The sequence below is a fragment of the Engraulis encrasicolus genome, chromosome 12 (assembly GCF_034702125.1).
Source record: "Engraulis encrasicolus isolate BLACKSEA-1 chromosome 12, IST_EnEncr_1.0, whole genome shotgun sequence".
NCBI lineage: Eukaryota > Metazoa > Chordata > Actinopteri > Clupeiformes > Engraulidae > Engraulis > Engraulis encrasicolus.
In genome coordinates this window covers 47,757,192-47,774,374 of record NC_085868.1, presented here as the reverse complement: position 1 = coordinate 47,774,374, position 17,183 = coordinate 47,757,192, and the positions used below count along the sequence as shown (strand labels likewise).

At 45.1% G+C, this 17,183-nt stretch overlaps 1 protein-coding gene and 1 long non-coding RNA gene across 9 annotated transcripts in view; both read right to left on the bottom strand.

The window, feature by feature from the left end:
• Window positions 1–17,183, bottom strand: part of atp11a (ATPase phospholipid transporting 11A) — a 146,065-nt gene that overhangs the window by 74,120 nt on the left and 54,762 nt on the right. For all 8 annotated transcript variants that reach the window (XM_063212331.1, XM_063212333.1, XM_063212334.1 and 5 more), the window contains exons 2-6: window positions 8,501–8,623; window positions 7,213–7,302; window positions 6,715–6,795; window positions 5,892–5,999; window positions 2,329–2,457 (exon numbers count right to left, since the gene is read on the bottom strand). In XM_063212331.1, the coding sequence (XP_063068401.1) occupies window positions 2,329–2,457; window positions 5,892–5,999; window positions 6,715–6,795; window positions 7,213–7,302; window positions 8,501–8,623 (531 nt within the window). The remainder of the gene's footprint in view (window positions 1–2,328; window positions 2,458–5,891; window positions 6,000–6,714; window positions 6,796–7,212; window positions 7,303–8,500; window positions 8,624–17,183) is intronic.
• LOC134460326 (uncharacterized) overlaps window positions 16,355–17,183 on the bottom strand; it is a 1,226-nt gene continuing 397 nt past the window's right edge. The window contains exons 1-2 of the long non-coding RNA XR_010037061.1: window positions 17,070–17,183; window positions 16,355–16,700 (exon numbers count right to left, since the gene is read on the bottom strand). The exon at window positions 17,070–17,183 is cut by the window's right edge and continues 397 nt beyond it. This is a non-coding gene — a long non-coding RNA (uncharacterized LOC134460326). The remainder of the gene's footprint in view (window positions 16,701–17,069) is intronic.

Here is a 17,183-nt window from a genome sequence, read left to right as displayed (position 1 = left end):
TCCCACAATTTACCACCCGCATTCTGTTCTTCACTCAACTGTCATTCGCCTGAATTCAGCACCAAAAGATAGGCACGCCTATTTATCCAGCTGCATCTCATTCTCCGCTCTGCAGTAATTTGGTGGAATTTCAGCGCACAGAACATTTGTATCGTCCCTTAATTAACTATCTAGCATTTATTCTCCACTCACCTGTCTCCAGTCAGAAATGTTCTTTCTCGCTCGTACCCACCACCTCCCCTTTCGCCTCTCTTCTATCGCTGTTCGATTGATTCGTCAGGTGTCTTGCAATACGCCACGTAATCTCTCAGCGTCTAAAGTGCAGTGGTCCCTGCGGACCCCGTGAAGCACTTTGTTGATCAGTCCACCGGGTGGACAGCCACTCTCCTGCGAGAGCGGCACGATCACGAGACGTCCATTCTCCAGCGAGAAAGAAGATGCCGGTGTTTTGCCCTAGCTTCCTTCCAGTTCACCTCGCTCCATTGCTCTCCAACCATCATCTACCGGGGGGTGTCCGCTCAGAGTTCACACCTATCTGCCGGTGCAGATACTGCCCGAGCTCTCAGTGGCGCCCCGTTCTCCCGAGCTCGAGAATGTTTGCTGCATAGACATTTCTCAGTCGTGGAAGTACTTCAGCACCACGGCCAGCGATCTTGCCCAATACGACACGTATTCTCTCAGCTTCTTGAGAGCAGTGGTCCCTGCGGACCCCGTGAAGCACTTGATGATGATCAGTCCACCGCGTGGACAGCCATTTTCCAGCAAGAACGAAGATGTATGCATACATGCTTAATCCAAATTTCAGAGAGTGAACTAAAGCACTAAAATCACCAAAAATGTGTTATTAGGCGTATTGGGACTTAACATTTGACAATCAAATCTGCTCTTAAAAGACATCAGTTTTCAAAAGCTTTCAAAATAAGATGACAGACAACCTGCAGCGTTTCTAGTCTCTACCTTTTTTGGGATTGGTTGAAACCTAAACAGAGGTGTATGAACTAAAAGTAGAATGCTTTAAGTACACTTGTGCATGCTTTTTTTCCACTGTACATACAGTAACCCCTGCATACAATTAATTAACTCTTCTTGTACGTCTACTTGTACGTTATACACCTCTGAAAATGAATTTGGGACAAGAGATGCTCTGAAAGAGCCATACGACCCTTATTACAGAGCTGATAAATCACTCTCATTACTACTGGGCCACTACTGAGATGGTATCTTGGAAATGTAGGCCACGGGGCTTTCAAAAAAAGAAAACAATTGAGGGCCACTTCACAGTGTGCATACTTTCACAGTAGCTTGCTGTTTTTCACATAGTTACACTAATGAAACCTCTTGACCTACGCAATTACAGCACCTTCCTTCTCATAAGCTCACAACAGGATTCAAACCTTCAAGCATGCATAACTTAAGGGCCCTAGTAAAGGTCCAATGATTAAGGGTTCCTTTCCCTTGTTCAAACTGGCCAAGGCAGAGAAGTAACAATATGATACCAATACCCAATGTGATAACCACTCGTCTAAAAACGAAAAATCCGGAACTGTAAATGTATGCCACTGATAAGGTAAAGTACCTCAGAAATACAAATAACAGGTCCATACAACTCCCAATTGCTGGGTTCCATTCCGGTGCAAGTTAAGACAACATGTTTTAGGCTCAGACATCAGGTGGTACAACAGCAACTGCCCAAACATTTCTTAGTGATTGGTAATTCATTATTTCGTGCACGGTATAATTAGAATTCTTGCCCACCCCTTCTTTGGCCAGATTGTTGAATTTCTTCAAAAAGGACATTAGACAGAAACAATGCTATTAAACGTTGCAAATGTGGACAGCGTGCAGGAGCTTTCTTGTCTCTAATAACTGGCGATTAATGTAATGCAATAAATGTGCTTCTTAGATAATACATTACCAAAAAACAAACAAACATTTAATCCATGCAATAGTGGCATTAGCTGGGGTTGCACCACCATATTGGGTGCTACTACTAGAACCTCACTGACCCTTATAGCAGAGATTCTTTAAGTATAGAGATATGCCAATGTAATAGGTTGCTATGGGCACCTAACATGACCAGGTTCCGGTCTGCCTAAAGGAGCGTGTCATAATACTCCTAGCATTGAATAGAACAGTCCTTAGGTCTGCTTAGGTCTGCCTAAAGGGGGATTTCCCCCCTCTCCCCCTTGCAATAATAGAACTCGGAAACAATGGGCCAGCGGAACCTCTCTCTCTCTACTCTCTCTGCTTTTAGTACATAGCCGACATATCAAATGCATTCTGACACTAGATCACCATCAGATGCTCATTTGCTGTATTGCACGCTACCTTGTGACTGGACTCTCCGTCCAGGCTGGCGGTGGTGACGAAGCAGGTGCCATCGTCTCGACTGGTGGAGAGCAGGATGAGGTCACATGGAAACGACTCGTCCTCCTTCACCCTCACGATGTCGCCAACCTGGAGGAGAAGACAGCGCGTCACATCAGCCGTTCAAATGCTGAATTTGTGTTTGTTTGTGGTGTGTGTGTGTGTGTGTGTGTGTGTGTGTGTGTGTGTGTGTGTGTGTGTGTGTGTGTGTGTGTGTGTGTGTGTGTGTGTGTGTGTGTGTGTGTGTGTGTGTGTGTGTGTGTGTGTGTGTGTGTGTGTGTGTAAGGTCTGCCTGACATCAAGACAAAACACCCAGATATTATTAAGACTGTACGCTTTGTGGGTACTATCTTAGTAGTGATTTTCTGACAAGGCATTGTGATGCCAATTTGATTTGCGATCCAAGTCAAGCTTCAGCTCAATATTCCAGATTCAGTTTTTACGCTGGGTCACTTACAATTGGCACAACAACCCTGATAGCTGACTGCCACTGTTTGTAATACAAGCAGCATAGCCTTCAAGTATTGAAGAATTCAAGACATCTTCTGTTATTGTGCAGCTGCCTGTGCACTGAAATGTTACAAAAATGGCTCAGGTGTTTAAGCAGGGACGGAGCTATAGGGGGGGCAAGCAGGGCATTTGCCCCTGTGCCCAGGGGCCTTCCTGTATTGGTATGGGGGCCCTATTATGAACTTGACAGGCTGTATGGGGGCCCTATCAGTGTTTCGCCCTGGGGCCCTGTGTGCACTTGTTCTGCCACTGTGTTCAAGGTGAAAGTATGAAAGTGTCAACCTCAAAAGGAGTGGGAGTATAAGTGCATAACATCCTACACATTAAAGCTATATAACATTTATCTCTTTGTTATACCTTTTAAAAATTCTCTTTCTATACTGTGCTAAAATCACCAATCTGTAGCCCCATAAAACATATTCAAAGCTGCACATTGGAACAGATAACATTTTATTGCATTTCTCCAGGATTCTCCTCAATTCACCTCTTCATTTCACTCAGTCAGACATTTACAGAAGTTTTGCAGTGACATTCCAGAACATTAGGCCAGGGTACTGTACCTGGATGGATGGGAACATTACTTATACGTTCCACTCTGACACAACCAAAAAAAAGAGGAACAGCATTGCACAATCTAAAAGTGTATGCTATTACATGTCTGCCATTAGAACGACGACTCAGCACCTTAGTTTAAAGGGACACTGTGTGAGATTTTTAGTTGTTTATTTCCAGAATCTATGCTGCCCATTCACTAATGTTACCTTTTTCATGAATACTTACCACCACCATCAAATTCTAAGTATTCATTATTAGAGGTGCTCCGATCACCATTTTTTTGGCCCGATCACCGATACCGATCACCAAAAATCTTTATCTGCCGATTACCGATCATTGCCGATCACAAAAATGATTTCCTATTTTTTTAATAGCCTATTAATATCCTTATTGAATACCATTTCTGCCCATAAACCAATCAATCTTAATTTGCACATGTCTATTAGGCCTATTAGGCTATTATTATTATTTTTATTTTTATTATTATTATTATTATCTTTCAGACTAGTGTTGGTAATACAGTCTACAGTATTAATCAATGTATAAGTTATTGCATAGAATAACTAAACTATTTAAGATTGAATTGAAACTGAAACATTACATCAAATAGTCTTCCACATACGAGAAAAAAAACAACCTGTCGCTTTAAATGAGCAGCCTCGTGAGGAGAGCCCCTCCCCTCTCTGTCAGCGTCCACAGTTGCAGTGCTCCACTACCGTTCTGAATCTCTCTCTCAAGTTTTAACCACATCTGTCGCCGTTTGGTGTTTCAGCGACTATCAAACTAATCGACTGACTGCCAATTACAACTTTGAAAACAATAATTGACATGTTTGTGCTGACAACGTGAAGTTGTCGCGTGCTGACCGAGGCAACTACACAGGTTATAACGTAAAATGGCTCACTGGCGAGTACTCAATCGCAAATTACATTGTCAGGTAAACGGCGCATAGATCGGAAAATCAGATCATTGTTGATGCAGATATGATTATGAATGGTGGAAATGAAGGGGGGAATGGCGAAAAGTTATAGACAAGCAAAGATGCCTTCTTTTGGTGCAGTTGCAGCTGTGCAGAGCCAGCGCCTACATGCAGCGCCAGGTGTAAAGGCAAATGGTTGCGTGAGGAATTTAATATCTCTCGATCGGTTTTTTGATCGGCATGTTTTTCCGATCACCGATCAGGCTATTTTTGGCCATTATCGGCCGGTCATGATCGGCAGCCGAGCAATCGGAGCACCTCTATTCATTATGACTGGAAAAATTGCACTTTTCATACATGAAAAGGGGATCTTCTCCATGGTCCGCCATTTTGAATTTCCAAAAATAGCCATTTTTAGCTGCAAAAATTACTCTACTTGGACCATACTAGCAAATATTTGTTTATTACTTAGTAAACTTTCACGTAAATATCAAATGTGGCGATAGCCAACCCAGTTTCAATGAGCAGCATAGTTGCAGTACCTTTTTTGACCATTTCCTGCACAGTGTCCCTTTAATGGAGTAAAAAAAAAAGGCATCCATTATTTCGGCCACAAGCGGAAAAAAAAACAATCATTACAAATGAAAATTATTTACGTCAACAAAAAGGGGACAATAATATGCAAACTACAGTGTCTGCTGAGATGTTTGGTGATTTGATCCTCGTTGCTACGGTTACATAAGAGATTACAGCAGCTGGCCAGATTAAAAACGGCAAAATCCCTCGGCCTCGCTTACCCTCACACTCACACACACACTCACCGAAATCTCCATATCATCCAAAGCCAAGCCGCACACACACAGACACACATACACGCACACACAATCAATCTCCACATCATCCGAAAGCAGAGCTCAACACAAATAAAATGCAGGAATAATCACTTTTCTCCAGGTTATTGCTTGCCACCCCCAGACACTTCAATTCTTCTATCCGTCTCTGAATCCTCTCTCAGGGGTGAAGTAATTTAAAGGAAGGTCACAGGACAAGGTTGTGAGGCTGCGTTTCCAGACCAGACACCAATGAGATACATGGCTTGTGATGATGAGGGGATGCATGATGGTATGCAAAACGCATCGTATTGTGTGTGTGTGTGCATGTGTTGCAATGTCAGCTGGTATGAATACGTATAGTCTGCTGGTATTGAAATATGCCTTTTGGCATGTTCTGAGACGAACAATAATCGACCTCTCTCACTTAAAAAAACGGAACACAGAGCTAGCACAGTCGCTCCACCTCAGCTAAAATATAACAATCATATTTTTGCTGTGCAATATAAAAATGCTTTCTGTGCCCTTTGTATTCCAAGGGTGTACCATCTCTGGAAATATTTTTGAACCAGTCACAATAGAAATGTGATTAAATTGTGTGTGTGTGTGTGTGTGTGTGTGCTAGTGCATGCGTGTATCCGGGGTGTGGGTGTTTGTACGTGTGTGCATGTGAGTGTGTGGAATGTGTGTATGTGTGTGTATGCACGTACCCTGAGCTTTCGACTCTGTTTGCGCACCACATTGCCATGCTGGATGACATGCACTGGACACTGGTTGATGGCATTGTCTGCCTTGTGCCGTAGCCAATCCTCATAGCCCTGCGAGAGAGAGAGAGAGAGAGAGAGAGAGAGAGAGAGAGAGAGAGAGAGAGGGAGGGAGGGAAAGAGAGAGATATGTAGAGAGGTGTAGATGGGGAGAGAGGGTGAGAGGAAAGAGAAATGAGAGAGAGAGAGAGAGAGAGAGAGAGAGAGAGAGAGAGAGAGAGAGAGGGAGAGAGAGGGAGGGAGGGAAAGAGAGAGACAGAGAGAGAAAGAGAGGGGTGTAGATGTGGGGGAGAGAGAAAGCAGGAGAGAGAAAGTAGGAAAGAGAGAGACAGACAGTGAGAGAGAGAGAGAGAGAGAGGGAGAGAGAGAGAGAAAGAGATAACAGAGGAAGAGAGGAGAGCACAAGAAAAAAAAGGGGAACAGGAGAGGAGAGGTGGGAGGAAGGAAAACAAAGCCGCGATTGAAACAGTGAAAGAAGGGAATGGGAGAGGGACTGAACAGACTTTTTGTCTGTGCTGTTAGTCAGAGGCGTGTGTGTGTGTTAGAGAGAGAGAGAGAGAGAGAGAGAGAGAGAGAGACTGTGTGCGTGTGTGTGTGTGTGTGTGTGTGTGTGTGTGTGTGTGTGTGTGTGTGTGTGTGTGTGTGTGTGTGTGTGTGTGTGTGTGTGTGTGTGTGTGTGTGTGTGTGTGTGTGTGTGTGTGTGTGTGTGTGTGTATTGATGTCAGGCTGAGATTAAGGAGGGGTGGGGACGTGAGAGGGATGGCGGTACCTGTTTGATGGCTGTTACTGTGATGACAAAGAAGAGAGGCAGGCCACTGGTGATGGGACTGGTTGGAGTGTCAATGATAAGCTGTGGAGGGAGGGAGAGGGAGAGAGAGGAAGAGAGAGGGAGAGAGAGAGAGAGAGAGGGAGAGAGAGAGAGAGAGAGAGAGAGAGAGAGGGAAAGAGAGAGAGAAAGAGAGAGAGAGAGAGAAACAGAGAAACAGAGAGAAAAAATAAAAGTGAGGGCAAGAGAAAGACAGAGAGCGACAGGCAGATAAAAAGAAGGAAAAGTACATTATATTTTTTTTGAGAAAGAGACATAGTGATAGAGAAAGGAAAAACGGTGCAAGAAAAGACAGAAAGAAAAAAAACCCTCATAAACAGCAGAAACAGGTCTTGATGAATACCGGTATTTTCCTCACGGGCTATTAATTTACTAGCTCTGGACTTGCCAAGGCACATGCAGAGCAATGGAATTCAGCCCCTCCCCTCCTGACTTACTCACCTGCACCAGAAAGATAATGAGGAAGTAGAAGTTGGCTATCCTCCGGAACTGTTCAAACAGGTTCTTCGGTACGAAGTTCCAGAACGTGTACTGGGGATGGGAATAAAAAAACATTCTGTCAGAGACAGAAATCTCTCACACAGACACAATGGTAAATGACACAATACTAAACCGCCATTTTGTGGGCGGTCTTTGCCGTCGCTTGCTGCGATGACAATTGATTTATTTCAAATAGTGGCCTTAACGCCGACATACTATGACATCATGCGTAGGGTTGGGAATGTATATATAGTGAATGGCATGTACTGTATGTGCCATGCATATGAACATTTTTTGGATAGGTTTGGTTTCCCTTTCATCATCATACATTCACACACACCCAGTGACAGCGGACAATGTTTACCTCTCTTTTATTTTGAAACTTTTGACGCTTAATATGACGTCAGATAAGGCAAAGGCCTCTTAGCCAAATGTAATAAATGAGAAACAGAAACAGAATGAGAAATCTAACACTGTGCAGTCCGGTTCTCGATTCTGATTGGCTGATAGCCGTGGTCAATCCAGTGTAAACCTACACCATCCACCTGAAGATTTTATGCGCGTCTAAATTAGACCCAGCACATCTATGTGTGTCGGTAATGCGAATATGTTGCAGTTGGGGTAGGGAGTCTGCAAGAAGAGCGCATCTTTGCACCATCTGTGGTTTGGGGTATCAGTGTGATTGCAAAGACATTTTGTTCCTGTGGTGTTTATCCCCCCTTGTTGAGTTTTTGTAGCGAAGTGTGTGATAAACGCGCGCACGCCGAGTGACGTTGCCGGGGTAACCACAATCCCTTCCTCAACTTGTTGCGGATCAAATTAATTGTTATTAAAGCGTTTTTAAAGAACTTTGGTCAGTGATTAAGTGTAACAGTGTTAGATAAGCAATAAGCCACTTGAGTCCGTGGGTTCTACTCTATTGATAATGGGCAAGGGGACGTTTACGGCACTCCGCTTCCCGTCTTGCCCCACTCCCCTTGGCTGTTATCAATGGAGCATAACAGACGGCCTCTCGTGGCATTTTGCTTAAATATCTGCTGCACTGTGTGTGTGTGTGTGTGTGTGTGTGTGTGTGTGTGTGTGTGTGTGTGTGTGTGTGTGTGTGTGTGTGTGTGTGTGTGTGTGTGTGTGTGTGTGTGTGTGTGTGTGTGTGTGTGTGCGTACGTGCGTGCGTGCGTGCGTGCGTGCGTGCGTGCGTGCGTGCGTGTATAAAGGATGTAATGTGATATGACGCTTCTGCACAGCTCACCTTAGAGGAGACTATTCTGTTGTCGGGGAATCTCTGTGGGATGTAGGCCTCGGCCCCCGGGGGCGGCTCCTTCTGGCCGATGTACACCGTCCGGCTGTCCACCCAGTTCTCCTCCCCCGCACACTGCAGAGAGACAGGAAGAGGAAGAGGAAGAGAGAGGGGGAAAGGTGAGTTACGGTGCTCATTATCAATATATAGTTACACTACTGAAATCACAAACATTTTTCACAGCGGTATACTTTTGTACCCAGCTCTCCTTCCCCACACACTGCAGAGAGACGGATCAAAGAGAGAGAAAGGGGAAGAGGTGAGTTACGGTGTTCATTAGGTAATATCATCAACATTTGTGTTATGTTATTACTTCGTAAAATGATTCACTTTGATCCCAGTTCTCCTTCCCTGCACATTGCAGAGAAATGAACCTGAAGCAGGTTGACAAATGAGCACACCTGCTCTGCTGCTGTGCACCTATGGCAAGGTGGAAGAAAGTGGAAAAAAGGAGGCGCACACAAGAATTGTGTGAAAAAGAGTATTGAAGCCGAAAATATACACCAGAAGTCTAAGGTTAACTGGAGAGACAGACGTTTCGGAGCTAGCCCATTCTCAATGCCTCCTTTTTCCCATTATCTTGAGAGATTACTACTTTTTGGGAGTGCTCGCACCAAGCAATACACAAGTATTAAGTTCAAGGTGCAGACGCCGACCTTTGTTGGTCTTTTGTCATTCAATGTTGAAGAAAGGACAGGGAATCTTACACAGTATTCCTTTAAAATGTTGTCAAGCCAGCGCACTTATGGGACCTCTAAGGGGGGGAAGTGAGAAGTGGGAGAATTGAAGCGGTTTGACAGCACATATGGCAAGTTTGGAAAAAAAAAAGGATTGAAAATCTAACACAGTGTATCTTTACACAGTGTCAGCCTGAAGAAGGTCGGATGACCGAAACGTTGTATTAAAGTTTGTTGGTGAAAAGGACAGTGTGCAGGATTTCTTTACACAGTGCGCCTTTAAAATCTTCTCAAGCTACTAGAGCAGTGGTTCTTAACCTGGGGTGCGGGCACCCCCTGGGGGTGCGCCAGAGATTTCAGGGGGTGCGCGGAATTTTGTTTGTGTTGAGGTTGTGACCAAAAATCTGCTGTCAAACATTATAATTAGACAAAATTAAAACATGTTTTGGTCCCCATGTAAAGTCATTAAAGTATTGATTAATGTTGAAAGCAAGAATCATTGTAATTAATCACTTAAATTATTTTTTAGTGCGTAAATACATGTAGAAGGTTGGGTTGGGGGTGCGCGGCTTGTCTTGAGCACAGGTTAGGGGGTGCTTCAAGAAAAAAAGGTTAAGAACCACTGTACTAGAGTACTCTTCGCACCTTTGAGGGGAGGTGAGCTTGAGGGGAGGGGAGGGGAGGGAAGAGTGGGTGAACTGAGGCAGGTTGACATGGGAACACGCCCGCTGCGCTGCGCTGTGCTGCAACCACGTTACACAACTCGCACCGCAGGTATGAGGCGAGAGGTGACTCATCCCACACCGTACCATACCAGCCCACATGCCTTCACATCACATCACATCACTGCGCTTTTAAAAAGCCTCATAAGAGAAAATCACAAAAAACTGCACAAAAGCACAATGGAAGTAGCACACAGTGGAGGATAAAGGAGGAACACAGAACAGTGTAACAGTGTGACGTCATTTCTTGCCATATTATGGCCTTAGGAAACGGGGAACACAATGTATTTCTGAGTGGATTTTATGAACTGTGCTGTGTGTGTGTTTGTGTTTGTGTTTGTGTGTGTGTGTGTGTGTGTGTGTGTGTGTGTGTGTGTGTGTGTGTGTGTGTGTGTGTGTGTGTGTGTGTGTGTGTGCGTGTGCGTGTGTCCTTGTGTGCCTGCTTACTGTACATGCGTGTGCATGTGTGTGTTTACATGTGCAGTGCAGCATCATGTGGCCGTGGTGGCGTGCTTTGAAGTGACAAGTGGCAGCATGAAATGAGAGCGATTGCAACCATCTGTACACAAATGGTTGGTTGATGGGCATCTGACAGGGTGGGTTCAAGGGGTGGCGGCCCTCACAATGAGACAGTGTTTATGAGTCCTGGGCAAAAACAGAGAAGTGGGGGAGGAGGGCTGGGAGGGCAGGAGAGAGATGCCAGAGAGAGAGGGAGAGAGAGAGGGAGAGAGAGAGAGAAAAAAAGAGAGAGAGAGAGAGAGAGAGAGCGAGAGAGAGAGAGAGAGAGAGAGAGAGAGAGAGAGAGAGAGAGAGAGATGCCAGCGTGACAGTGAGAGTGGGTTCGAGGGATGTGGGAAGGGAAGCATGGCATGCACTGCTGAGGGGCCTTCAGCTGGTTCACAAACTTGTGCTTCCCGTCAGCAGCCATTTGTGTTCCTGTCCTCTGACAGCACAGGCATTGTTTACGTTTTTGCAAATGCTTACAAGAGCCAAGCGAGCAGAGAGAGAGAGAGAGAGAGAGAGAGAGAGAGAGAGAGAGAGAGAGAGAGAGAGAGAGAGAGAGAGAGAGAGAGAGAGAGAGAGAGAGAGAGAGAGAGAGAGAGAGAGAGAGAGAGAGAGAGGGAGAGAGAGAGAGAGAGAGAGAAAGAGGGAGAGACACAGAGAGACACACAGAGACACACAGAGTCACACAGAGAGCCACACAGAGATAGAAAGCCAAAGACAAAGCCAAAAAGCGGCTGCATCTTTCCATTGCTCTAATTGTGGTCTTTGGAGAACAATGGAGGGTTGCCTCATTTGTCGCTGCGCTGAAGAGCCTGCTTCATCACCGTCACAGCAAAGTTCACATCCCTCAAACTGTGGCCAAGATGCCAGGCAGTTTCCCCCGCTCATAATAGTCAACTGTAAACATTCTTGCCACGCCTCTGCCATATTGTAGCAGTGCTGTGACGTTGTTAACAATTACTACGTTAACATCACAGTTTTAATTCCAAATTAATAATTCCGAATTAAATAGGTCCGTCGATTTCCCTTTGATCTTTCATTTAATTCCGAATTCAGAAGTGTTTACATGACATTTTCAAAGTGGCTTTATTCCGAATTAAATGGAATTATTTCAGAATTAAATGTTTTATGTAAACGTAGCAATTGACTATTTAAATTAAAATGCGTATAAAGGTGAATAAAGCAAAACTAGTTTTACTGATTTAAAACACTAGTTATTCCACTGTACCTAATGAGGTAGATACACCGTAAGAGTGTTTTTAATTTTACCAAACTCAAATGCCCTTTAATGTTTAAGTCTACTTGCCCATTATTTCCCTGACATCTTCAATTTAGGTAACCGCTCAGAAGAATAATAAACATCCTGTGATGTTTTTGTACAACAGTGTTACACCAGAGAGAGTAGAGAGAGAGAGGTTCCATTGGCCCATTGTTTCCGGGTTCTATTATTGGGGGGGAAATCCCCCTTTAGGCAGACCTAGGCAGACCTGAGGACTGTTCTATTCAATGCTAGGAGCATTATGACACGCCCCTTTAGGCAGACCGGAACCTGGTCATGTTAGGTGCCCATAGAAACCTATTATGTTGGCATATCTCTATACTTCAAGAATCTCTGGTGTTACACCTCTTCCATATTCTATTAAAGCCGCTAGCCGCTACTAGCAATGGCTAACCACAAGATTCAAACATTCTGAGGCCATTTATGGCCCTTGATGTGCTACACGTGTTTCAAAACATCTTCAAAATAATAAACGGCTCAGAATAACAATAATGTCCTGTGGTGTTTCTGTTTGCACTACAGTGCAACGGCTATGAGAAATGTATTGTTATGAGAGGAAAATAATAGCCAAACACTAATTACAACATGGTGTGTGTATGATAGCTTAATTACATACACAGGCACCCTCAGGCTTAAGATGTTTAATAGGAGAATAATTAATGGTATAATATGGAATCTTATTTTTCTGCTCATATAAGTAACACACAACACGCCCATTAGTAGCAAGTCAAGGGCTATTTAAAAAAAAAAAATTACAAAAATAAATCTGGCTAGATTTAGACACATGTCCACAATTTCACACTTCAGCTAGCAGCTCGGCGTCCACAGCTTCCAACCAGTCAGCCAACCCGCCTCTCTGATATAGGAGAAGGAGCCCACGCACGTTGCAGTGCACATGGGACTGCATGCCATGCCGCTGCATGCAGGGCTGCTGACAGCTTTTGCAGAGCCCAGGACAACACCATCTAAAAGGGGCCCCCCCATCTCAATTCATACAATGTAATGGGATTCCTTTCGGCTGTCCCTCCTCTCCATGGGCCCAGGACAACTAACCTGTCTACAGTCCTTACATTGTCTTCTCAGGGCTTCCACCAGCGCTTTATAAAGTAGTTAAGCCTCCTTGACAACACCTCCTACCTAGACTGTCCCTTCAAAAAAACAAGACTTTACACTGAGAATATAATCTCTTCAGTTGCTTTGCAAAAATTGTAGCCTATGAGCTATTTATATCTCTGGTACAGTACAACTACCCCCCCACCTACCCACCTATCTTGAGGAACAAATGTTCTAGCTGGAAAAGACTCCCTCTCCTTCTCTCCTCTGAAAGATGAAAGGTATACGCCTCCTGTGAGGACCTGTGCCCTGGATGTGAGACATACCACCAGGAAAGGCCAACGCTCTCTCAGCAACTGTCTGTCAGCATACCGTATCAGGCTGACAAGCTGGCTAGCTACATTTTCAGAAGTTGAAAACTGTGGCCATCCATATCATCCTAAACCCTCTCATGCAAACTGACAGTTGACAGTGTTGACACATGTCTGAGTCTCTATTTGAACATCCCACCGTGCGCAGACACAGTCTGAGTTTGAGACACCATGCTATATGGGCCACCATGCTATACGGATTTGATAAATCTGTATTTAGATATGTTGTTGTTATGCACCACAGTCTGATGTCTAAATCTGAGTAATTTGCTACAGCTAGACATATTACACACGATGTATACAGATTTAGTTAATGGGGTGTAACTAACTAAGTTAAACAGCAAAATGTGTGTTTTTTATAGGTGTTGTGTGCTGGGGGCCAGGGTGTGTGTGTGTGTGTGTGTGTGTGTGTGTGTGTGTGTGTGTGTGTGTGTGTGTGTGTGTGTGTGTGTGTGTGTGTGTGTGTGTGTGTGTGTGTGTGTGTGTGTGTACCTGCAGCCCATCCTACCCTCCCGTTCTACCCTCCCCTCTCCTTCCCCTCTCCTCCAACATGAAAGGTGGCCCCTATAGGAGGACCCATGCCCTGAATCAGGGAGTGCATCTTAATATGCGACCTTGCCTCCTCCACTTGCGCTTGTCTCCTCGCCCCGCCTCCTGGCCCCTCCTCCGTGGAGAAAACGATAAAGTTTCCCAGCTGACAGCCTAGCCACAACAACTTTTGAGGGACTGTTTTTCATTCACCATCCCAATTGCAAACGAGAAAAAGACTCTACAATTGAGCTTTTGCAAGATATTGAAATATAATGCTGTTGTCAGTGATGTCATCATGACAAGAAGCGAGTGGAGGAGGCAAGTGGAGGAGGCAAGGTCCCATATTAAGATTCACTCTGAGAAACGCCATCAGAGAAAGGCCAACGTTCTCTTAGCAACGATCTGTCAGTATACAGTATCAGTTTGACAGGCTGGCTAGCTATCCTACATTTTCACAAGTTGAACACCGTGCTGCCCATCCATATCATCCTAAACTCTCTCATACAAACCGGCAGTTGACAGTGTTGACATCTCTCTATCTCAACGTCCCACCGTGCGCAGGCACCGAGTTTGACGTCAGAGAGTTTGGGCCAGAGGGCCGCCATGTTGTACACATTTGGCAAATGGAGTGTAAGCCGGAAATCTGTGTTTAGCTTTTCCGTTGTTACGCACCGTACTGTAGTTTGATGTCTAAATCTGAACATTTGTTCAAGGTCGCTGGATATGGACACAGATTTGGTAAATGGGGTGTAACTAAGCAGCCAAACTGTGTTGTTATGGGTGTACAGTGTGTCGGGGTGGCCAGTATTGGTGCCACTGACTCCAGCCCCATTACCCTCCTCTCTCATCCCTCCCCTCCCTTCCCCTCCTCTCCAACATGAAAGGTGGCTCCTATCAGCAGGGCCACTGACAGCTTTTGCTAGGCCCGGGACAAAGTAATCCGAAAGGGCCCCCTATCCAATACATGCAATGTAATGGGGACCCAATTCTGGGCCCTATATTTCTCTGGGCCCGGGACAACATACCCCTTTGCCCCCCCTGTCGACGGGCCTGCCTATCAGCACGGGTGCCCTGGATGTGTGAGACGAGACGTGCCACACCAGGAAAGGGCAGAGCTCTCCCAGCAACAGCCAGCCTGTCTGTCGGTGAGTATATCACTGCCCACCAACACAGTGGCTTGCTCCTCTTTTACACGAGTACTGAAACGTAGCCAGAGTGAAGAGTGAGGATGGTTCAATTGTGCCAATGAAAGGCAGATCACCAACAAGAGACTTGGTTTGAAGAGATGAGTCATACACAACAAAGTCTAGTCAAAGTCTTTTGGTGCAGAAAAAAGGAAAAGAACACAATTGTATGTATTGTTGAAGCAGGGGGTGTGAAAAAGGCAACCTGCTTTTTCACCGTTGGTCACTTCTCCCTCCCCAACTACAACAGGTACACTGACAAACATTTCCAAACTCACTCGCGACCAAAAAAACTCAAGAGAAAGAACAATCTCTTGGCGGGGAATGCATTGGCCACGGTGTAGTACGGGGGCGTTACCTGAGGACACGAGTGGATGGAAAATTAACTCCCTTGCGCATGTTCATTGGTCAGTGGGTGCGATGGATACCATTTTCGTACTCCCTTGCACATGGTCAGTGGGGGCGACACCATGATGGATAATTTGTGGCCAAGTAACGGCAGCTGTTGGTCAGCAGTAATTGCTGGGGGTAATTAAGGACAGCTGACAGACATTCACGCTGTCCTATGACCTGTTCCACAGTGAATAACATTTCCGTACTCCCCTTGCCATCATTTCGTACTACGCTGTTATGACGTGAGTAAGCCCTCTTGTCTCAAGCCTCTTTGCTCACGACTACCGGCACACACGCAATTAGCGCAACGCGGACATTCGTTCATTCATACACTGAGAGTGCGTTTTAATATGCGACCTTGCCTCCTCCACTTGCCTCCTCCACTTGCTTCTCGTCATGATGACATCACTGACAACAGCATTATATTTCAATATCTTGCAAAAGCTCAATTGTAAAGTCTTTTTCTCATTTGCAATTGGGATGGTGAATGAAAAAGAGTCCCTCAAAAGTTGTTGTGGTGAGGCTGACAGCTGGGAAACTGTATCGTTTTCTCCACGGAGGTGGGGCCAGGAGGCGGGTGGAGGAGACAAGCACAAGTGGAGGAGGCAAGGTCACATATTGGGATGCACCCTCAGATTAGCGTCATACATTTACGGTTACTTACTCGGTACCTCCGTAGTGACTTTGCGTGCATTTCCACCACACATTTCCAACACTTTGCACCTGCATTCCCCACGCCATGACCAACACTGACAGCACCAATTTCCTTGTACCCCACATTCTGTGTTCCCCCGGGAAACCTGAGCTGACTGTTGCAGAAAACTTTTAATGTTTGTTTTGAACTTGGGGAAATTGGACAATTGGGGTAGTGGGATGTTTAGTTTCCGGTGATGATTTTAAACCTGTAAAATAATATTCTAAATGTATGTAATTATTTTGAAAAAAGAAGAAGAAAAATGTTTTTATTGTGTTGATGTGCCAGGGGGCAATTGATGTAGGTTTTTAAGAAGGTAACCACTGGGCTAATTGAAAGTAATTTTGGCGCCAAACACCACCTGACCAATCAATTAGTAGCCCTTTAAATAGGCACTGTTTTTGCCACTCTTGAGAAAGAGACTGAGGAGGAAGATTGGTGTTTGTGCTGAGGTTTGCCTTACTGAATCCTTGAACTTTAATTGTTTATTAGCTCGTCCTGAACAACCCTCTGGTTGGTTTTTGTTTTCTTTATTTTGAAAGTCTTTTGTTTTGTCACATTTTGCACACTTGTAAATAAACCCTCACTACTAGCACAATTTCTTCATCTGGTTGCCGCCTCTGTCAAAGTCTTCTTCAACCTCTGTGTGCCTTGGCGCCAAAATCCCGTTGTGAGAGTGGACCCCCAAGCCCACTTTTTCACAGGGGTTTCAAAAGCACTCCCCAGAAGATGAGTAGAGGTTACCTGAACCAGTGTTTCTCAACAGGGGTGCCGGGGCACCCTGGGGTGCCGCGGGCCTCCCTCAGGGGTGCCGCGGAAACGTGGCTGATGAATAAATTATGTGATATAATACATATTTGTCTAAATTGATGAGTTAATGCTATTCAGTGGAATCTTTCATCTGCCATTTACGCACAATAAAGTAAACATAGGTCGCTCCAGTCAGCTGCAACTTCGAACATCTAGGTCGTGTGATGTCTCCAAATGTGTTACTTTTCTAAGCTTGGGTGGTATCGGATGCGATGTCATTAGAGCTTGTTGGTTTGGGGTGCCTTGAAATTTTTCACGATTTGAAAGGGTGCCCCGCCTAAAAAAAGGTTGAGAAACACTGACCTGAACCTTGCCCTCTGATATGCTTTGGAACGCCCCCGCGTGACGTAGCTGAACGCAGCCAGATGGTGTAAATCAGGTTAGAGTAGAGGGATGAAAATGGGCTGTAACAAAACG